The 20,449-nt window shown below is 34.8% G+C and overlaps 1 protein-coding gene across 1 annotated transcript in view; it reads left to right on the top strand.

Moving 5' to 3' along the window:
- Positions 1–20,449, top strand: part of LOC111064604 (CD109 antigen) — a gene marked incomplete in the record, with an annotated part of 75,416 nt that overhangs the window by 19,383 nt on the left and 35,584 nt on the right. Inside the window, 6 exon segments of the mRNA XM_039420232.1 lie at positions 2,439–2,663; positions 5,395–5,754; positions 7,416–7,667; positions 10,723–10,872; positions 14,113–14,252; positions 17,673–17,774. Coding sequence (XP_039276166.1) covers positions 2,439–2,663; positions 5,395–5,754; positions 7,416–7,667; positions 10,723–10,872; positions 14,113–14,252; positions 17,673–17,774 — 1,229 coding nt within the window.

Raw genomic sequence — 20,449 nt, 5'->3', positions numbered from 1 at the left:
TGTTAATTTTCGAGCTAAAGAGACTTATTCATGAGAAGTTGATAAATTATGAAAAAACTAAGGGATACGAAATATTCTATAGAAATATTGGTAATAATACATCTCTATTCTCGCCATATAGAAGTGTTAATTTTCGAGCTAAAGAGACTTATTCATGAGAAGTTGATAAATTATGAAAAAACTAAGGGATACGAAATATTCATAGAAATATTGGTAATAATACATCTCTATTCTCGCCATATAGAAGTGTTAATTTTCGAGCTAAAGAGACTTATTCATGAGAAGTTGATAAATTATGAAAAAACTAAGGGATACGAATATTCTATAGAAATATTGGTAATAATACATCTCTATTCTCGCCATATAGAAGTGTTAATTTTCGAGCTAAAGAGACTTATTCATGAGAAGTTGATGGATTATGAAAAAGCTCTGATTTTTATTTGAGTCCAAGTGTAATAAAATTCAATTGTGCAAAGTTGATTTCTAATTGTTTTCCAAGTAACGCTGGCAATTAACTTTCCGATTTGTTGTTCAACATCCAATGTTAGATCCCATATTTCTTCTAGGTTTGGTTTTGAAGCATCTAAATTAAAAAAAACTACTAAATAATCAACGACTGAAAATGTTGTGAAGTGAACAACTATATTATAAGACTTAACCTATTTCGGACTGTGTGTAACTTTATCTAAATTTGGGAGAGAAATAGCATGAGGTTAGCTTATTTTTTCTCTCCCTATCATTTTGATGATGTACTTATTGTATGAATCAATAAAGAATATCGGACCTTAAAAGGGTTGTTGAAAGTCTAGTCGGACGAGTCGGATCATGTGTACTTATTGTATGAATCAATAAAGAATATCGGACCTTAAAAGGGTTGTTGAAAGTCTAGTCGGACGAGTCGGATCATGTGTACTTATTGTATGAATCAATAAAGAATATCGGACCTTAAAAGGGTTGTTGAAAGTCTAGTCGGACGAGTTGGATCATGTGTACTTATTGTATGAATCAAAAAGAATATCGGACCTTAAATGGGTTGTTGAAAGTCTAGTCGGATGAGTTGGATCATGTAGAGGTCAAACACAAAGACCCAACATCCGACTAGTCGCTGAGACGGAGTTTAAAGACTGTAGTTGGAAAACAAGTTTGAGCATGAGTAGTGTAAACGATCCTACTAGTGGTCCAAGATGTTGTACAACAAATCGGACAGTGTATGGCCCGCTAAAGAGATAATACTTTAACTAATTTATGGTAGCAATAGTTCATAACGTTTCGAAACTTCTGCTGTTTTAGAATATTTATTTATTTATTCATTGATACATACAATATCATTCTCAACTATGAATGATTGGAAAAGGAACGCCAAAGGCTTAAAGCCCAAAACTGTTCCTTCCCCAAATTTAGATAGAAATTTTCCCAAAATATTTTATGTTTACACTTCATGATTTTTGTCCATTTTGTGTCAAAAATATTTATAAACTATGAATTTAGAATTTAGAAAGGTTGAAACCCAAATTAAATAAGAATACTTCACTAAATCATCACTGATAATTGAAAAATATGTTTTTTGACCGAGCGAAATGAGGTCTAAGATTCAAGTCGACGGTTTGGCATTTCTCTTAATGTTTATATGTTGCGCATTTACGGCGAAACGCGGTAATAGATTTTCATGAAATTTGACAGGTATGTTCCTTTTTTAATTGCGCGTCGACGTATATACAAGGTTTTCGGAAATTTTGCATTTCAAGGATAATATAAAAGGAAAAAGGAGCCTCCTTCATACGCCAATATTAGAGTAAATATCAGACTATAGAATTAACCATAAAAAATCAGCTGACAAGTGATTATACAGATGCGTGGAGAAGCCACTCTATTGCTGCATTTCCATAAGGTCTATAGTTTCAATACTTGGTACTTGTGTATGAGAATACTGCGTGAGGTCTACTGTTCACAGAACTACTAGTATATTTGATTTGTTTTCATTTTATTCATTTATTCATTTCATTGACAATTACAAATCATAATTATAATGAATATAATATGATTGGGGGAAGACAACAGGCATAGCCCAAAACTGTCTTCTCCCAAATTTTTACAAATAAATGTTTCAAATAAGAAAAGGTTAAGATTACATTTTCACTTTAAAAAGTCCAATTTCTACTCCAAAACTAAAAGTTTTGAATTTTGATATTTAAAAACTGATTAAAAACAAAAATATTTCACTCAAATCTCTATAGATTGGACATTTTTGAGTAATTTTGCAAAATTATCTTATTACATTTAATCATTCTTACAATATGTATATTATCATCAAAGTGATAGGGAGAGGAAACATAAGGTAACCTTGTCCTTTTTTTCTCCCAAATATATTCTATCCATAGATAGTATGAAACCTGTTATTAGATTGGCGTCAAATAAACTAACATGTTATTTTGTTGCAGTTCCGTGGTGTGTATCATTTCCAATACCCATTGTCAGAGCTGGAGCAATTCGTGCCCAGTTTGGATGGAATGGAGATAATGGTGACAGCTACGGTCGGTGATAGGTTCCTGGATGAAGTGATTGAAGGCTACTCAATCGCTCGCGCTTTCAATTCAACGCTCAGAGTCAATTTCATGGGAGGATCTCCTCAAGTGTTCAAACCTTCCATGCCATTCAACGTATTTGTAAGTATTTTTATATATGTATTTTTATGTATACTAATATATAAAGAGAATTATCACAATAATAAGTGAATAACTTGATCACAAACAAAGAATTATTTACTTTTCCTACAGTTACGTTGAAAAGTGGCCATTGCTGCACTGATTACAGAACGCAAAGAATCACTTTTCCGCTCTAGTGCGGAAAAATTTTTCTGCACTCCAGATTTGCAACATGGCAACGCAAAATACTTAGTAGTTATATGGAGCAACAGTGCAGCAAAATCAAAATGAAGTTGGTAACAGTGACTGCTGTGGCTGCTATAGTGAGCAGAGGTGCAACGAAGCACAACGCGCTAATTATTAGTATTAGATATTATACCAAGGACAACATTTTTATTCAATTTGACAATAAATTAAGGTTTTTATCAATAATAAAATTACACAGAAAAACATTTGATGCATTTCAGGCAATTTTGCCCATAATTACCCACTTCTCATATTCAATGGTAACTGTAGGAAAAACTTAATGTGAAATACGTGCGCAAAGTTCCTCTGCTGCACTCAAGAAACAATTCCTCCCTCGCCTACGGCTCGGGCGTAAACGTTTCTTTCGGTGCAGCAAACTGTCACTTTGCGCACTAGTTGCACAAATAACTATTTTCTCCAGCTACTGTCTAAAGTGCTTACTTTACTCCCTGAAACATAATACTAAAGTGTCACTTTTTCGCTCTCGGTAGTAAAAAACAGAAAAACTCCCTAGGGAGGAGAAGTGACTCCTTTTAAATAACATGGGAAGCATCTCTATTTTAAAACTTATATTGTAATAGGTTAGAAGGTCTAAGCTCAGATGAGAAAGCATAATAGAGGTGTCTGTCATTGAGTCAACTGAATTCAATACCACAACCAGAATTTGATCAGCTCATGAAATATATGTTTGTATGATATTATATTCTTAATATTAGTAGACGATAAAAATTTATACAATTTTAAAAATATTTTATTCTATTCAAAATACCAGCCAACAAATATTTTTGATCTGCAATTCAAATCTGAACCGCGTGATCTGGAGTCAGCCTTTTTGGTAGACGCCATCTGATATAATTGTTACAACTTTTGCCTATAGATAGCGCAATCGGCAGTGCCAATCAGACGACCGTTTTAGGTTTCAGATTTTAGGTTATGTTGTTAGGAACATTGTCACCAATACGTGAGTTATTAAAATGATATTATTTGCAGTTTCTATAAAAAAATGTAGATGGAGGAAAAATGTTGTGTACATCACGAGCGAAAAATACGTTTTCTTCCTCGGGAAAATGTTGCCCTCGGCTTCGCCTCGGCTTCCAACGTTTTCCCACAGGGAGAAAAAGTCGTACTTTTCACTCTAGCTATACAAATAACTATTATTCCAGTCACAATAATCTCATAATCATGATGATCATGAAGAACCGCTTGATCAACACAAATACTAACTAATCAATATTAATAGAAACAGCAAGGAAAATCATATCGTTTTATTTTCATATACTATGTTCAATTTATAACTTACTAGCAGGTAACCCGTGCTCCGCAAGGGTCTATTTTAAAACTTGTCAAACTGAAAACTTGACGTAATGAAATCTTGAAGAATTGAAAATAGGCCTATAACCATCCTCGGTTGATTAATATAATTTATATGCAACATTTCAAGTTAATCAGTCAAGTAGTTCAGACGTGATGATGCGTTAAAAATAATTTCCCTATCCCTTACATGTATAAGCCAGCTCTTTCCTTATTATAGTATAGATAGATTAACAAATATATCACAATTTTTGTAAGTGGAACTCTGGCTTTCATAATTATTTTCTAGTTTATATTGAAAATAATGGCATTTGGAAATTGCTTCACCAAAATACCCATACGTATGACCTCCATGTTACCATGTATAACGTTCATAGAGAAAAGGTAGCAGAAAAAGATATCTCATGGTATAGGCATGGAAGAGAGTAAAGTACTGTAAAATCCTAATATATATATAGTACTAGCCGTCAGGCTCGCTTCGCTCCCCATATCCGTCTAGCCAGAGGGCTCCGCTCCCTGGACCCCCGACTGGATCGTCCAAGAATGAGATCAGCAGGCTCGATTCGCTCGCCTGCATTTTTCATTTGAGCATTCTTATCATATGTTAGGACGATCCAGTCGAGGGTCCAGACTAAACGTCTGGCTAAACGGATATGGCGAGCGAAGCGAGCCTGATGGCTAGTATATAATATTCCCAGGAATAGCTCTGATTGAAGTAGCAGTGCCCAAACAATTTTATAAAATGCATTTCAATCTTCAACTTGGTGCCAACCTAACAAAGTCAACTCAACTTAATGCCAACCTGACAAAATTATCAATTTAGTATTTAGAAGAGGTACTCTCTCCAGATTATAGTTCTATATTAACATAATGGTATGGACATTTCAATTATAATTTTAAGGTATTGTAATAAGAAGAATATACATGCTAAAAGACGAACTTTAAACCATTAAAAACCACCCTTAGAGTTAAAATATTGCCAAAAGTTTTCTTAGTGCGCCTCTAAAGGGCCAACTGAACATACCTACCAAATTTGAACGTTTTTGGTCCGGTAGATTTTTAGTACTGCGAGTGAGTGAGTGAGTGCCATTTTGCTTTTATATTTATAGAAGATATATTATCCTATCAAAATTGACAGTATCTTTATTACAAGTAACATCTCAAAGAGTTCTTCATACATCTGTTTTTGTTTTAGTTGACAGTGTCATCTCAAGATGGCTCGTCCCTATCGTCCGACAGACTCCGCAACGGACGCATGGAGCTGACGGCAGATGTGGGCATGCGCACAGGCGGCCGACGCAACATCGAAATGCAGATGCTGAAGATGTCCGATCAAGAAGGCGTGTGGGAGATGAAGTTCGACCTGCAACAGCTGTTGGGGCTGGACGACAACAAGCGAGCCACCGAGATCCTCAAGGACATCGACTCGATGCGCATCGGTGCCAGCTACAAGGACGCCAACGGCGACCGAACAACAGCTGATCTGCTGCTGCTGGCCCACTACTCGCCTTTGAACCATCACATCAAAGTGTCCACGTCTACTAGTCAACCCAAGGTAAACTAATCTAATACTTCCCATGGAGTGATCCGTGGTCTAGTGGATACAGTGCATGCGCAGCAGCCTAGACATCCCGGGTTCAAACCCGGTCACTACCAAAAGTTTTTGACCAGATCACTCCCGTGTTATCGGATGGTCTCGGCTGAAGTATGACAGTCGCAAAGCCCATTGACGGCTTGAATTATTTATTCAGGCGAGGTGGGATCTTCCCATAAGGGACTCCTCACTATAGTGAGGTCCACGTTATAATGGCAGTGGATAAAGATAGGAGAACAGCGTAGTCGATTCTCTGCCTTAATTAATTATATTTTTGCATTGTCAAATACAGATTTAGCATCGTTGCGGAGCTAGAAAAGGATAGTACTACCTGCTTTGTCGAATGATAGACAAGGATAGCAACATCAAAGTTAATCAAATACTGTCATTATAACGTGGACCTCACTATAGCAAAAATCATACGAATTTAATTTTACTTCCCCCATCAGTATAGCATCAGCATAGTGATAACTTCAGTTTGCAGTAGTTTAAAACTCAACTTACAACCGACTAATGCCATGAGAATATTTGAAATATTGTCTGCTGGAGAGTGGCTCTTTTTATATGGAATGAAAATATTCGATGTTTATGAAGTAAACAAACTCTTGCTCTAGTTTAGTATAAACTCTAGTAGAAATAGACAAAATATTGTGCCTTGTATTCAGTATTGAATTAATATTGTGCAACCTATAGGAACTTTATTATAAATTTCCTCCAATTGTAGGTTACTAGGCTTATTTTGGAATATGAAATAACACAAGACATTGTTCTTGTACATTGTTTTATATTTTTACAAAACTTAAATTTAAATGCTCATTTGTTTTTTTTTCTATCCAGTTCTTGATCAGAATCAACGTCTTGTTATGTCTTGATCATCACTTAATAAGTATCAACTTAACAATTTTTTGGGATCATATGATTCATTCTTATATTATCAAGCTCTGATAACTACTATTTTCATTGTTTTGCTTACATATTTGAATGAATAAACCTTATTATTATTTATAACTATTATAATGGGATGGAGAGTCCAGTCCCTCTACATGTCAAACCTGCACCTGCAGACCCTGAATAATATAATTACAATATCAGATTAGAGAATGGATAGCATAAGCTTTTCTTCTAGCAAGAGAGAAATAAGCTTATGCTATTATTTTCATAATTTTGCTTACATCTTTAGAGGTATTCACAATGTTGTTTTAGCCAGATAAAGTGCTATTTGATAACTCTGGATTGTGAACGCTCCATCTAAAACCATCTGCTATTAGCTAACTGCAGTAGCGATCCAAGCGGATAATTTGTGTAACTCAAAGTTAGTTTGAAAAAGTAAGATTATAAACATATGGTTGCCGTTTTAACAGAGATAGCGAGTTAGTGGACTCAAACCTGCGCTATCTGCTATCTCGTCTGTTAATTTTTTTCTAACGTACCACTATAGCATTGAGTTAACACAGACTTAGCAAATAGCTGAAGTTAGCGAATAGCTCGACTTGGCCAGCTAACTCCAACATTGTGAATACCCCTTTTGAACAAATAACCCTTACTTCTCAGACTTTTTGTATCATTTCCAATTTTCAAGTAATATGGTTATTAATGTGTTCTATTGCGTTTCCGATTTGCAGGTGGGCGAGTACATAATTTTCCACGTGCAAAGCAACTTCTTCATGGAGACGTTCAACTACATAATCATGTCGAAGGGCATAATTCTGCTGACAGGGCAGGAGAACATGCAGCGTAGTATTCGCACGTTTGCCATTACGCTGAGTGCCGACATGGCGCCCGTCGCAACCATTGTCGTCTACAGCATTGAGCGTTTCGGCGATGTCATCGCAGACAGCTTGACGTTCCCTGTCAACGGCATCTCGAGGAATAATGTGAGTAGACCCCAATATTGTGAGAAAATTTATTGTCTAGAATCGAATTTCATCCTCAGAAAATATTATTTCCTACAGTTACGTTGAAAAGTGGCCATTGCTGCACTGATTACAGAACGCAAAGAATCACTTTTCCGCTCTAGTGCGGGAAAAATTTTTCTGCACTCCAGATTTGCAACATGGCAACGCAACATACTTAGTAGGTTATATGGAGCAACAGTGCAGCAAAATCAAAATGAAGTTGGTAACAGTGACTGCTGTGGCTGCTATAGTGAGCAGAGGTGCAACCAGCACAACGCGCTAATTATTATTCATTATATATTATAACCAAGGACAACGAGGACTTTAGGATTTAGGATTAAGGTTTTTATCAATAATAAAATTACACAGAAAAACATTTGATGCATTTCAGGCAATTTTACCCATAATTACCCACTTTTCATATTCAATGGTAACTGTAGGAAAAACTTAATGTGAAATACGTGTGCAAAGTTCCTCTGCTGCACTCAAGAAACCATTCCGCCCTCGCCTTCGGCTCGGGCGTAAACGTTTCTTTCGGTGCAGCAAACTGACACTTTGCGCACTAGTTGCACAAATAACTATTGAAGTTTGTAAAATTGCACCTCAATCCGACCTGCTGATCTTGTATCCTCTTAATTTTATTACTTAGATTTATGCAATTTTAATTTTCATGTAGTTTGATTATCTGATCTATTGCCGACTAGGTTGGTCTATAGTCTGTGCAAACCTTGAGTAATGTTCAGACCAAAATCTGCAGCTCAGCAGAGTCTGTGGTTGGATTTGAAAAGATCTGTCGCCGGCTTAATCAATGCGGGTGTGTTCACACCGACATCTGTGTATCTGCCAGCCGACGTTCCAAGAAAACTCTGCTCGCATGAAGATGTTTACGAATTGCTCTGGGAGCGATATTCTCCAGGCATCCGAGCGGATGTTTTCGATAAAGATCTCTCATCAAAAACCTAAATCACGTAAAAATGGAGATAGAAGAATTCTACCTGAAATGAATAATTGGCTCGCGTTTGCTTAAAAAATGAAAAATAAATGTAATAATTGAATATTTTAGAATCAGAGTGCAAGTAAGAACAGAGCGAAAATATAACATATATATGTATCACCTGTGGCTCGACATCCTGATTTTTCATTCATGGTTCCCCGCTCCAGAACTCTGAGAAACTATCACTCTCCCCTGAATAGAATGCAGAGAATTTACAATAATTTAACGCGGCAACTAGATGTCTTCTGTTTTTCTCGTGCTAGATTCCGCAAAGTTTTATACGCTAGTATGGTTTAGGTGGATGTCAACAATATCTTTTGGATGCATGGGTGTGGCTGTGCACATGGTTTGGGGCGAGAGGTACGGTATTTTGTTATTATTTATATAAGTTCTGATCATATTTGATTCAATCGTTGTTTTTTTCAATTTTGCATTTATCAAGTTTTTTTTCTCTTTTTCAACTAGATTACAAGTTTTTGTACTCATTGTATTTTTTTGTAATTTTCTTCTTTTTCTTATACATTAATTTTCCTATTGATATTTTTCTTATTATTATCAATAATATTATAACTATTTTTTCCTTTTTTTAATCTCAATATTGTATTGTACAAATATGTGAAGGAGACAGATTGGGGTGACCCCCGTTGTCTCCATTTATGAATGAATAAATAAATAAATAAATAGCTCTGCCGGCCCACATATGTTCTTGGTGTGAAAACACAAACTCTGCAGACGTTCAAATATTGCTCTTTTGCTTTGCAGAGTAAAATAGTTTGGTCTGAACATACCTTTAGATTGCAGCATTGATGTTATGGAGTACAGTGCTGCCAGATTTCACCGAGCCCAGAGAGCCTAATTGTGTTAGAAAGAGCAAAAAAGAGAGTGTAGACAATTGATAGAAAGAGGATAAAAACGGCTACAGTGTTCTCCTATTGTTATTTATTCTTATTCTATATTCTTATTTTGGTAGAGAGTTAGTGGGGAGGATATTTTTATATTCTTTCCGAAGAATGGACATTGATATGTCCAAAGCTCCGCCAATTTATGTAGATGCATAACAATATGATTATTATCTATAGTTATTATATTACAAATGCTTTTTCATATCATATACAGTTCAATAGTTATTTTCTTAGTCTATATTATGTAAATTCATCTATAATTTTGCTGTATTGTAAGCTATTGTATATAAGTGTATAAGCCAGTATATATTGTAATCTACATAAATAAAGTACTCAATCAATCAATCAATCAATTGTTATATTGAAATAAATTGACTACAAATCTCATGCTTCAAACTAAGGTTTGCACGGACTATAGTGGTCTGGGACGCTACAACCTGCAGTCTGCTATAGTGAGGTACACGTTATAGTGGCAGTGGACAGAGATAGGAGAACAGCCGATTGTCTGCCTTAATTTATTATACTTCTACATTGTAAAATCGAATTTGGCAACGTTGCGAAGCTATAGAAGGATAGCGATCTCCTGTTTTGTCGAATGATAGACAAGGATAGCAACATCAATGTTGGTCAAATATTGCCATTATAACGTGGACCTCACGTGCTATAGTGAGGGTGCCTGGTCGTGGGTTCGAATCCCGCCTGGATGTTTGATCATTATCTCATCAATAATCCATGCACTGGAAGAAAACTTATGTGGGTATCGAAATGAAAAACGAAAATTTTTTAATGTATTCAAGTATTAGAATCCATACAATGAAGGCTTCAACTGTCAATAATGTTCCACATTGTTTCAATTTAGGAAGATTGAAGTTTTGTTGACTGTTTGTCTACAGAGTTTGAGTGAAAATTCATCTACGTACTTCTTATGATAATTTAATTAGTATCATTCATCACTATGTGATGCATAGTACATAACCTAAATTTTGAATTCTTGCCTGAATTTAAATATGATCAAATTCGGGCATAAGCCTGTTGTGTCATTTCAGAAGTTGTAATTGTTCATTATGGAATAAATAAAAAATAATTGATACTAATATTCTATAATAGCGGTTAAAATGTTGTTTTATATTTATTTTAGTTCACCTTATTCATCAATAACCGCAAAGCTCGAACTGGTGAACGTGTCGAAGTAGCAATTTACGGCGAGCCGGGAGTCTTCGTCGGCCTCTCTGGAATCGACCGAGCATTCTACAGCATGCAAGCAGGAAATGAGCTGACCTATGCTAAGGTAAGTTATTCATTATATATTTTTTCATAGTCTTAGCTATACGAATGAAAAATATCAATAATAAGTACAGTCCCCGTCCTGTAGCTTTGCCTATCGGCGGAGGGCCACGAGAAGTCGATACAGGCCGTTCAAAAACATTGACCATTTTAAAAATGTTCTAATTTTGCTCCAAAATCAATCAAATACCATGAAACTAAACATGAGCATCTTTTTTGTCCTTTGAACGTTTGACGTAAATTCACTCATTCCGAAGATAAATGGAATTTAATAAGAATTTGACTTGACTTGAAAATAATGTTCCCATTTCATTACCAAAACAGTTACTCTCGAACTAGTCATCAGAAATCAATGAAATTTCCGCAATATCATGAGAATTGTTGCAGGATACCAATAATGTCAATAAAGTTCAAATTCGAGCAACGATTCAGTGTGAACGAGGTATATAATTCGAAAAATTTACAACTTCAATTTTCCATGTCATGAAAAAGTTACGTATCGAGAAAAATTTTGTTTTTGATTTTTTGTGTATACATATCGCGTATGAAATGTAGAGAATTAATTGAATTTATTTTTAAAGAAAAAATCATGTAACTAGGTCTTTCCGCTGAGATTCTGCAGAGCGTTTAAGTTACGCGTATATCTATTAGGCTGAGCCTTTTAGTCTGAATTTCGGCCATAGTAGGCTACACAGCTACACTTGAAAAATATTATCCACTACCTGAAAAATAGTAATCACTACCGGCTCCTGAAAAAAAGAAGTAAAACAATCGCACACGCAAAAACGCGTTTTAATAGGGACTTTGAAAATATCCACACGCTAACGAAATATGCGTATAATATAAGTATCGAGCAGACAGTTCGCTAGAGACTGAAACAAATACAGTGCAACGGCATGCATATCACCCCGCGAGGGGTACCTTGCCTTCTGCCAGTTCAAGGTCGCGTAGGCAAAGCTACAGGACGACTACTGTAGTATTGTATGAATCTATATGAATAAAATCGAGCCTAAAATTTTGTCATTAAATAACTTTTTATGTGTAAACCGAATTTGATTATTTTTTAGTTGTGTTCGTTATGTTCAAGACCAGGTTTATGGACTATCAAATTTATGATCCGACTTAAGAACTCTTTCCACCGTCCTTCAAAGTTTACATGTAATCATTATGGGAGAAGATTTGTGAGCTGGCCATACACAGAAATAAAAAGCAGCTGTTATAATCATTGCATCATCCAACAGTCGTCGGTAGCACGGTAAATAGAAGAATTTATCTAAATACCGTGGTTGGTAGAATCTGTTTTTCAATTTCTTTCCACTGATTCACAAAATTGGAATTCATTATTCTTAATGCCGCGGTATGAACACGTCCAAACTTGGGTCGTAGAACTCAAAATGCTGTAAATTTAGAATAAAATTTAGATATAAAAAATAATAATTATTAAATAAATTCTAATAAATTTAGAATAAATAAATGCTGTAAATTTAGAGATATTATACCATTAAATTCCCAGCAAGCTGCATTCAACTATAACTAAAAATACAAACTGCTGCACAACTAACTAAGCACATAGGATGTCCATATTGAGATATAATGTAAATACTGATTGTTGAATAATTTTCATAAAAATATACCGTAGTGCATCAGATTAAGCCAAGACTAAGCACACCTGAGGAGGCGCGGTTTGGTGATGCAAAGTGTTGATCGTATGGAGATTGTGGCTATTGATCTTATCACTCCGTTCCACGGCATGCCCGATTCAGTGTGTGTGTGTGTGTGAGTTCTTCCATTCAAACCAATAAGCAAGAAGAACCTGGATGCAAAATGCCGCATCGCGGCTCCTCAGGTGTGCTTCCAACTAAAGTTTGTCATGAGATGCATTAACAATTTGGTGGTACGAAGTTCTCCGGGCCAGCTAGTAGACTAATGAAATATGATAATCTCATCGTTGTCAATTACAAAGTAAGATGAATGTTTTTGTCCATTGAATAACTCTCATTAGTTTTCTTAGGAACTACAATACAGTGCATTGTAACATTTATCGTGATGTGGTTTCTGTATCCAACCCTATTGAATACGTTGCATTCATCTTTCTTTCACTCATAGGCTACGTACTCTAAAGTGAACTGGCTACTGAGAAACTATCTCTAATATATTCTATCAGAACTATCTATCTCTATCTCTTCTATTCTCTAGTATTGATAGCAAGAGTTCAATGTTATGGTTTCTCGAACTTATCGTAATGTGATTTGTGTAGACATTGTTTCAGAAGCATAATCATGATATCATACTGTATACTGAAACATATTATTCAAAATAATATTGTTTTTTTTGTTAGGGTTACTCTTGAATATAAATAAAAATATAAATCCAAGTACCCGTTTTTAAATTATTTACTAACAACATGATTTGGCCATTGATGCCATTATTTCATTTATTCCCTTTTTACATTTTCCTACAAGTCTCTTAATAAAAACTCAACTCTAGCTTACGCACAGGCATTATATTGCCTATGTACGCTTTTCTTGACGAATTCTGTTAGAGTGAAAAAAAAAATATTATCTAAATTTTGCAAATTTAATGAATTGTTAAATGTTATTAGAGTTTTATTTAAGATTGATATTTTATGTTATTATGTTATTCATCTGTGACGTTTTTCAACTCTATTACATTGTTTTTGTTATACTTTTGTTGAAAATAAAATATTATTATTATTATTATTATTTCCCTTTATTATTTATTATTACAGCAACTTATTATCAATTCAGAAACCTAGCATTGTTATAAGTTCTATATTATTGAGTCAAATTGATTACAGCGTTTGTTTTATTTTCATATAATTTTGTGGAATTAAGTTTAAAATTAATACCGTAATGTATCATTTTTAAATGCTGATATTTTTGGAGGAATAAATTTGATTTGATTTGTTTTATCAAGTGTTATGTACACTTGAAATCAACTTGATGAAGGCATCATATTGCCGAAACATGTTGTATAGTAAATAATTTTGAAAAGGGTTGATTTCTATTTTTATTTATGTTCAAAATAACTACGATAACAATTATTAACAGTAGTAGATTCTTGAATAAACTGAACGATTAGATCTTGAGTGGTTTGTTTTACAATAATGTTGTAAACAATAGTTCTTAATAGTTCTCAATAGTAAATTCCTGAATAAGCTGAACGAATCGATTAATTGATTTTGATATTATACAGTAATGTCAATGTGTGTGTGCTTGCATAGGTGATCCAAAACATGGCCACTTATGGTGAAGACACGAATGGCACATTCATCCACACCTGGTTCTCAAGAGAAGGGAATGCGGAGGACATCGTACATTTCCCCTCATCAACATTCGGTATTGATGCCAACAGAACTTTCCAGTGAGTAACTTTTAGCATTGAAGCATATTATTATTATATTTTTTATTTTCAAGAAAGCACTGAATGGGAGAGAAAAACTAAGGATACTCATTGTACTATTTCTCTCCCAAATTTAGATTATATTTTGAAAGTCCGAAATGAGGTTTTAATTCCATTTGTATTAGATTAAGTCCTTTTCACTAAAAAACATAAGAACCAAAGAATTTTTAATTTTTACGGTTAAGAAACGGGATAGAAGACAAAAATATTATAATACTTTAGACAGATTAGCAAATTTCTAACAACTCTTGTGACATATTCCGTTGCTAACATTCAGGCACTGTAATAGAATTCAATTTTTTCAAATGTTGAAACTTTATTTCATATATGTTCATATTTCTCTAATTTACAGTATCTATGGTTCATTTTTCATTGTACGGTAGTTGTCTTTCAACCTTAGATTGCAGCATTTCTCTCATGGATTACAGTTGTAATGGGATAATTATTATTGATAATTTGGGGTTATATTATGTATGGTATTGAGCTGGTATTATAGGGTTGTGAGAACAACCCTAGACATTATATGGTAACAATTTATAATAGGACGCTTGGCTTGCGAGAGGTTAAATTAATCTAACTCTATAACTCATGAGAAAGGAACTATATTTTAAAAGAATAGACAAAACAAATTATATTTTGGAGAACTAAGTAATCGATTTAATTAAATTGTAACTCGAAATGAAACTGGAACTTAAATAAAATAATATTAAGAAAACTTTTTACTCAAACAATAGAATAATTACAGGATTTGCCTTCAATAAAAAAAGATGAATTATATATAATGATAAAATTTATAATATTAGCAACTCACTGAACCAGGAAAATGTGTCTCGGAACAGAGGGGTAGAGCCGGGCCCGATTATCTGCTGCAGATAGTTCCAGGTCCCGTCCTCGTAACCGACTTCCAAGAGGCATACTTACATTTCTCAGTACAATTCTACTTGTCATGAATTTTCACCGTCGTCGACACTTTTAATTTTTTAAACAATTGATGCTCTCGGATTGTAAAAATTCATGTCAAATAATCGGCTACATCACACAGTTCTGCCAGATTTCACAGAAGCCAATGCGCTAAGTGAATAATTTTGATGGAATCAGCACAAAAACAGCAGTGTGCTCTTATTCTCGTAAGAAATAACATTGGCCATATAGCCCCGTGCTGCAAACTAAGGTTTGCACTGACATTGTCCATTGCAACATTGTAGCATTGTTATTTTATATTAATATTTTGTGAATTCGGTGTAAGTCTTTGAGTTCAATGTGTACCACGTAGACTCTTTAGGCGCTTCCATACTCTTGTCAAGTGCGTGCAAATGACGACGAGCGTGAGAGTGTGGATGGCTACTATGCCAGCGCTCGCCTTCACTTGCCTTCGTTGTTGGCCATTGCGTGGCCATTTGACGAACGACTCGACGAGAGTGTGGCGCCGGCATTACACTTATATTTTTGGTTCACAGAGTAAGATTGCTGCTATTAGGCGCTTACAGGAACGCTTATTTTGATGAAATTATCATACATATCTCACTCTAGTAAAGTCCATTTATTCTGGGTTTTAATCGCTTGATTAACCTACCTATTTACTTCTTAGACTCAACTCACACTAGCTCGACCTCAAATCATACGACTCCAGTCGAGGATACACCAGTCTCTCGACCTCAAGACTTTTTTGCTCATGCCACTACTTCAGTTCCATGCTACTCCATTTTCTAACCTTACTTTATTTATTTATCTATGTATTTATTGATACAATTACAAATCATATGAATATGATTGGAAAAGAACAACTTGCATAGCCCAAAACTATTCTGATCCCAAATTTTGATAAATATGTCCGAAAAATAGGTTATGTTCTTACTGTATAAAAATATAAGATCTAATTTGTCACTACTTGACATGTAACAGATTTTATAATAATTATTATGAATATATTTTCTTATCTAAAATTATAAAACATCACTTTCATGAAACATACCTCACTTTCATTAAAATGCATGGTACTACCTTTGGACCAGTTATAGAATAGACATGGCCTTTATGTATATTCATACTAAAAGTCGATGAAGCCAACATCTACTGTTATATCACCATATCGTGACGTCAGCATCGGATAGAAAACAATGTAAACAAACTCTGCAGAAAAGTTTTCTATCCGATGCTGACGTCACGATATGGTGATATGGCAGTAGATGTTGGCTTCAGAGGCTAGACTTCCCAGCGTGACTATTCTATAACTGGTCTAAGGTACTACGCAACTCAAGTCGAGGCTCGACCAACATGTCGAGTCGACGCTCGACTCAGTCTCACAGTCGTGAGGTCGCGGAGACTAGAGTCGACTGGTCTGAGTGTCAACATTTGAAAACACATGCTGCGTCGAGGAGAGACTGCAACTTGAGTCGCATAAGTGTGAGTTGAGCCGAAGTATTATATGGTTGCATCCTTCTACAACTGTATATTTCCCTTAATGTGAATTTCTCATAGAACTGTTTTGTATTATAATTAAATGTCAATCAATCAATCAAGAATCTTCTTTATTCCACAATACAGCAAGTATTATACACAATACACACAATTATAACACGCGCTCAAGGAACACCTATCGAATACAACAACATAGGACAGCGTTCTACGAGAAAAATCCAATTCACATGAGCCAAAAAATGATCAACTCCCTGCCGCACCATCTTAAGGACATTGACAATAGAGTGCAGCTCAAGAAAAATGAAGGACTGGCTGGCTGATAAGTGTTTTATGACATGAATGACTTTTTGTTGTGATTTTATTTTTGTAATATGTAATTTCATTTTGTAATATGTGACGATTGCCAAATAACTTTATTGTTGTACATGCAAAGAGTAATAAATTCAAATTCAAGTACAAAATGATAAATAATATGAAATATAAAATACAAATTATTAAGTACTTAGATTAGGGTTTCATATTATACATTATGGAATGAGCCTACATGGGCACTGTGGCCTGTGCGTAGACTCGAGTTGGTATTTCAAGTAGAGTGAATCTTATGAAGGGAAGAAGAAGGAGAGCCTAAATGGATTTAATAGATGAGGGTAATTTCATTCAAATGATTGTCATAGTTTCGTATTGTAGAAAGTCATTCTATATTGTTATGTCCGTCTGTAACGTATATAGCCAGTCTGTATGGTAAGTCAGTCGGTATTGATATAGAGTCAGTAGAAGTCATGTTAATTGTGAAGTCAGGTGAGTCCACCTCCCGCCAAGACCAGAGCCACAGCCTCCTCCTCACTTATTTCAAACAACCAATATTTCAATATTTTTTTGAAAATTGCAAGACTTGCAGCTGAAAAATTTTATTTTTGTTAAATGACTGTAGAAATGTAACCGAATGATGTGCGTTGTGTTTAGGTTTGCAAGTCTGGTGGTGTTCACTGATGTGGAGGTGACTCGCAGAATAAATGTGTGCAACATCACTCAGGGCCTGGCCGAGTGCCTCAACGGCAGATGCTATCGAGTTGAGAAAGAGTGCGATGGCAGAAACGACTGTGAGATGGATCCGACGAAGCTGGCTGTAAGCTCACTTTAATTCTCTTGTACCGAGTGTTCGGAAAATCATTGTGCCATAGCCACCTCCAATACCTCGTAGGTACACGAGTGATACCAAACCACCTCTAATACAAGGCCCTGGCCTACGATATTGCAACGTCGCAGTGTAGGTCTAGAATCTATAACATGATTGGTGAAAAAGATTTTAAAAAATACCAGCTGATATTTTTCACCAATCATGTATTAGATTCTAGGCCTACACTGCGACGTTGCAATATCGTAGGCCAGGGCCTTGTATTAGAGGTGGCTTTGATTGTGCACAAAGTTATTTATTCCCATAATTCAAGTGCACAGTGACTTCCCGAACACCCTATAAGTACGCCAATCATCATTTAATTGGAATGAAATGCTCTATTGTTGCTGTGTCAATAACTTTCTTTGTTGTACAAAAAAGTTCTTTCACTTCCTATCAATATTGAGATTTTGCAGCAATTGTATTGTTTTTATTTGTTATCAAGTTGTCTCCTACTACTGTGTAGATTTCTGTTATGTGTGTGAATAGATAGGTTTTCTCGTATATTATTTATAATCTTATGATTGTTCGTGGCTGTGTTCTTGAACTTGGTGCTCAGTTGAGAGATTTTTTTTATCTTCCTTGATACTGTAATACATATTGAAAATGAAACAGAAACGGAATTGTGTAACATCTATATAATAATAATAATATCGTGGACCTGACTGGCTCAGGTCTGGTGTCAGAGTTTTCAGGTCGCAACTGATCAATTTCAGGGCTGTGACGGGTAACTTCTTTGATGAAAAGAGACTCAATTATAAAACAGGAAACATGATTGTATAGAACCTCCACAATAATTTACGTGGTGGAACATCTCATAATTATTCCAGTTATCATTATTTGTCATGTAATTATAATTACTGTATTTGCAAAATAAAAAAAACTGTATTCCCGAGAAGATTGATAAAATTTCATCAGGGTGGGTGAGTGCAAACGGAGGGCGGTCAAAAGGTCTTAAGAGGTTATAAATTTTGATAGATCCATGTATTTAGCAAACTTTACCCTTCCAAGCCCGTTCGACCTCTAAACGTTTGGCCGGTGATAGAATTGGCTAACTCGGAATTCGTTCACTCTCCATATGAATCAATACCATATGATCAGAGCAGTTTTGATTCATACGGCAGTTTAACGTCGAGCGCTTAGCTCTAGAGACAAACTAATTCCGCTAGATCGCTCCAGCTGTACTATTCACTTGCTGCCCGAGCATAGCAGGCGTAAAACCGTGCTTTAAAGGTACACATACCAGCGGCTATTATTGTGTCTATAAAAGAAGTTTAAGCATCAACTTTATTCATCAAGAACAGCGCTGCAAGTTGCTATGAATTTGAAGTCTATGAAACAAACATTGAATGTGAAAAAGGAGTTTAAAATTCATAAAAATTTAATTTTTTTCATTTTTCAAAAACAAAGTTGACGTATTTGTTGCTATATTGAAGAGGAGACTTGCATATTTTCTGACCAGTAGTTTTTGTAGGTTTGTGTACCATCTGCCTCAAAATAGTGACTTTTGAAGCCCTATTGTTAGCTAACAGAAGCTTATAAAAATATTTCAATTGCATTGATTATGTTCTAAGAACCTGTCCAATAGATTATGAAAAGAAAAACAATTTTTAAAAAATTATGATTGCACACCCTTAAAAACTGATCTCATTTTAATTTTGAATACCTTAACTCAACTGAAAAAGAATGTTATCAACTCAGATACAATTTAGAAACGGCCTCAAGTAATAAATGTTCATAAGGCGAATAAGGTGTTAGGAAAGAAGAATTAGGTCATACAAAATGTTGTTTTTCAATTAGTGGTGTAAAACTCCCGGAAATTAAGTTCGAGGAAATATTCCCAGCGGATTTAAGGAAATATTCCCAAAAATCATAAATTCCCGGGAATTTATGGGGACTTAAGGAAATTTATGATTTTTTTTTTTATTAAAATGACCGAAAAAGACGTTTTTTGTTACACTAGGCTCAATCACCTGTTATACAACAGATTTTTGTAAAAATATGAGGATGAATAACTTATAAAATGCAGTAAGTTCAAATAAAACAGTAATTTGAAGTTTATAGACTGATCATAGACTGAAAGGAAATGAGCACTTAAATGAGCATTCAATTGCACCACTATTATCATGCTACTTTCATGTCTTACAAGTTGAAATAAGATTTTTTTTCTTACACAAAATGCCTGTAAATCAGGTAAACAAAGTATTGAGAGTATTTAACTTTTATTGCATGATTTTATTCAATTTCTCCGCACAAAAATATTGACAATTTATTATATATTTACTATGATTATATATTTTTTATTATTGACATATTTTTCTCAAATTTTTCTGACTAGTAGTTTTTGTAGGGCATGTGTACCATCTGCCTCAAAAAGTGACTTTTGAAGCCCTATTGTTAGCTAACAGAAGCTGATAGAATATTTAAACTGCATGGATTATGTCTAAAAACCTGTCCAATAGATTAGGAAAAGAAAAATAAAAATGTTTGAAAAAATTATTGAATGCACAACCTTAATATGGAGTCAGCGTATTCCGAGTTAGACAATTCTATCAACCCGATTGGG

This window comes from Nilaparvata lugens, chromosome 2, assembly GCF_014356525.2.
Source record: "Nilaparvata lugens isolate BPH chromosome 2, ASM1435652v1, whole genome shotgun sequence".
Lineage (NCBI taxonomy): Eukaryota > Metazoa > Arthropoda > Insecta > Hemiptera > Delphacidae > Nilaparvata > Nilaparvata lugens.
Note: the sequence above shows the minus strand (reverse complement) of the source record. Positions and strands in the feature narration are given on the sequence as shown.